The sequence below is a fragment of the Anneissia japonica genome, unplaced genomic scaffold (assembly GCF_011630105.1).
Source record: "Anneissia japonica isolate Jap-2015-1 unplaced genomic scaffold, ASM1163010v1 scaffold284636_len3430_cov174, whole genome shotgun sequence".
In the NCBI taxonomy this organism is placed as follows: Eukaryota; Metazoa; Echinodermata; class Crinoidea; order Comatulida; family Comatulidae; genus Anneissia; species Anneissia japonica.
The window spans coordinates 1-3,430 of NW_022693353.1; the positions used below are offsets into that span (position 1 = coordinate 1).

General features: G+C 34.4%; 1 protein-coding gene across 1 annotated transcript; it reads right to left on the reverse strand.

Annotated features, from left to right (window-relative positions):
- Positions 1 to 57: 57 nt before the first annotated feature.
- On the reverse strand, positions 58 to 3,210 carry LOC117100702 (protease-associated domain-containing protein 1-like; the record flags this gene model as incomplete). Its single annotated transcript, XM_033240488.1, has 3 exons — positions 58 to 945; positions 1,950 to 2,059; positions 3,088 to 3,210. Coding segments are annotated over 3 exons (405 nt in total), but the record flags the coding sequence as incomplete, so codon positions are not given.
- Between the last annotated feature and the right edge of the window lie 220 nt (positions 3,211 to 3,430).

Below are 3,430 nucleotides of genomic sequence, written 5' to 3' on the forward strand. Positions count from 1 at the left end.
TTATATTTTATTTATTTGAGCGCCTTTCTTTGCAGATATGAAGCGCTTCTTTCCTGGTCAATGGGTCCACATGCTGAAGTGTTGCTGCTGTATGCAGCACAGAAGCAGGGAACCCCACCGGGTACCCATAAAAACTTCCTTGCTCAACTACAAAAGTGAAATGCACAGTGAGGAATTGACCAATCCAGCTGTGCACCAAACTACTGCTGCAATAGTATATACATATAGATTGGACATTCCTCAGCAATTTATCGTAGTCATTACTTTATTTATTTATTCTTGTCTGCTAGGTTGAAAGACTTTTTCAATCAAACGTGTTATTGCTGAGGAAGAGCACAGGGGGTCTCGAAATATTCAAATTAAAATATCTTTATGTTAACGTATATGTTTCTACTTTGTGCAATCCTACTTATTTTATATATTAACTATACTATTCAAGATGCTTTGTATATGGTGTATATTTGAAAAACCTACTGGTCAATAAAATACAGGTAGAGGCGTTCAGTAATTACATCCTTCCAAAACGAAAGGGTCTAAAGTGAACCAGAGTACTGGTGTACAGTAGGCCCCCTTCCTATTCTTTTAAAAGGATGCACTGAATTCTTCAGTGAACATGTGAAAGATGTGTACACTAGGCCTTTGGCATTGAGTTCTTATCTAAGGAAATGTCCACCAACTGAACCTTGAGCTAGGAGGCATAAAGGCTAGTTTGTGGAGAGTCTCCTTCCCCACCTTTCCCTTGCCACTACACCATTTGTAAGCCAATTGCTCACTTACCCATCTCTTCCTAGAAGGAACACAGCAGGAATATTGACCAGCCTGTTAGTACCATCATCAACCATGTCAATGAACTGCCAATCACTACTCGAATCCTTGTCGTATATTATTGTTGCCATAGCACCTGCTTGCTCGGCATTAAAGGTTTTTGAAAGAAAAGAGCATTCCCTACAAAGATAAAAAAAAAAACATGGTAATAATATAACAGCAGCATTCATACATCTAGAAATTACCCATGATGTTATACATTCACTAATTAGAAATTAGTGTTATTTTCTGGTTGTTATTCAGCTTCAGACCAGCTTGTGTGTCATCCTTGATTCTTGTAAGAAATTTATTTTTTTTTATTTATTTATTATCTATTTATTCATGCTTTTAAACTATTTTTGAATTAAACATATTTTTGTATACACTGCATAGGATCAACCAATACAAATTTCATTTTTCCCATGTTTTTGAAATGACAATTAAGGAGTATTGTATCATATTTTATAAGTTTCAACTAAAAGGTCTAGAACTGCTACTTTCTTCTTCTGTTTTTTAAAAATTTATTCATTACAGAATGTGAAGCAAAATAAGAAAAAACAAATGCAAACTTATGACAATACCCGCAAGGCCTGCAACCAGGATGAGGATGTTTTCTGATCTTCACTTTCAGCAAACTACCCCTTCACATATAAACAATTCTTTGTACCCAAACTTCAAAATGGCATTACAGGTTTCCCTCCAATTAAAGACCACTCCAATTAAAGACTATTATTTGGTGGTCCCAAATTAACAAGTCTTTATGTCTTTTATCTTTATTATTCTAGAGACCAAAGCTCCTAAGACCATGGAAACCCCAGTCTCAAAAGCGGTCTTTAATTGGACAAAGATTTGCCTGTATGTAATGGTATGCAAAATCTTCTTCTTATCATGTCCAAACACATGCTAGATAATTTGTTGCAGCCAGAGCTGGACACAGTTCCTAGCAAATTATTGTTGTCTACAGTACAGGGTTCATCAGATGTTGTAATGAAAATGGTGATACAAGTGTTGACTTGATCTGGTGTGTGGTGGTGGTAGAATTAGTGTTATTCAGGGCTGCGATGAGGACGCTTTTACCATGATTCCGTATTATTATAAATAAATTTAAAACTTGAGTCTTATCAAATACAATAATATAAACTCACCCCCTCTGAATCAATACAACACTATTTTCTACTAAATACTGATTTTGCAATCTCGAACATCCATGCAGGGGATCTGCTAAAACAAGACTTATGCGGCTATACTGCAAATTCTGATTGCAAAAGAAGAAAATTTGTGACAATAACTGGATAATGAGGGAAAAAACGGTTGAATGTTTAAAGTCGGGCACTCATTGCATTGTTTGATGGTCCGACCTGTGAGTGCTAGACGATGCGACATCGTCTGCCGATTGTTGGTGGCAGTCTGAAAAATGATTCATTACGCACATCGTTGCCTTGTGTTCTCAATAGAATCGCATCGGCCGGCAACATTTGGGTGCAATGAGCCCCCTGCTTTAGGTGAAAAAAATGTTTAATTGAGCCACCATTGTACAATTTAAAAATTGGTTAGCATACATATGTTATCAATTTTCATGGTAGGGAGGGAGGATTTTTTTTTCTTGCATCAAACATGAAAAAAGAGTGTCAAAAGGAAAAACAGCAAAACAGAAAAAGAAAACCAAACAAGAAATTATGTAATTCATCTATAGCAAGCAGAAACTACTGTATAGAACAACAGTAGAGCATAGGACTGCATGTGGTCTGGCTTAGCGCGCGGACGGGTGGTAAACAAACCTATTAAATGGAGTTTGTGAGTGGTTTGTTAAAAAAAAAATCGGGTTGGTGGCCTCTCTAATGCTAGGGAGGGGTGCTAACCAATTATTTTATTTTACATGGCCTTAGATGTAACATTGAATGATCTTTTTTGCATCACTTTACTGATGACCTGTATTCAACGTCCATCTTGTAAGTGGCGATTTTTTCGCTGTTGGTTTGGAAATAAATAAAATAAAATAAAAATAAATAAATAAATAATGAATTTCATTTGGAATGCATTCTACTAAAAAAAAAAATTCAAAGGTATGACAATTATTCTCATTTCAAAATTATGATGTTTATACATAATTAAGTAACGTGACTGCAGTATTGAAAAAAAATATACATTAAAAAAAGCGCTACTTGCAGAGAAAATTATAATTATTTACATTAATTATTGTTATATCTAATAAAAATGTATAATATTACTAAAAGTCCATAAATGATTACAGAGACTAGAGGTATTAAAACCATTATTACTTACAAATATTCCTCCAAATGTCCTTGCTTGACGAACTTTAAATACGTAATTCAATGATTCTGGTTCAAGGATTTCAAAGTATAAATACTCATGAGCAGAATATCCTGTAAAAACAAATACAGTGTACTATTAAAAACTAAATGGCCGAGCTAGAGGCACAATGAGAGCCTTCCATCCTGGGTAAATTACTTACTGACCAATTAGGATGTGTTATTAAACATTCGGAAATACACTGCATGTCCCTCAAATTATTTGATTTTACATTCCATTATTCCAACAAAACTAGATAAAATAGTAGATACAATATCATTTACACTATACACAAAATAAATAAATAAATATATAT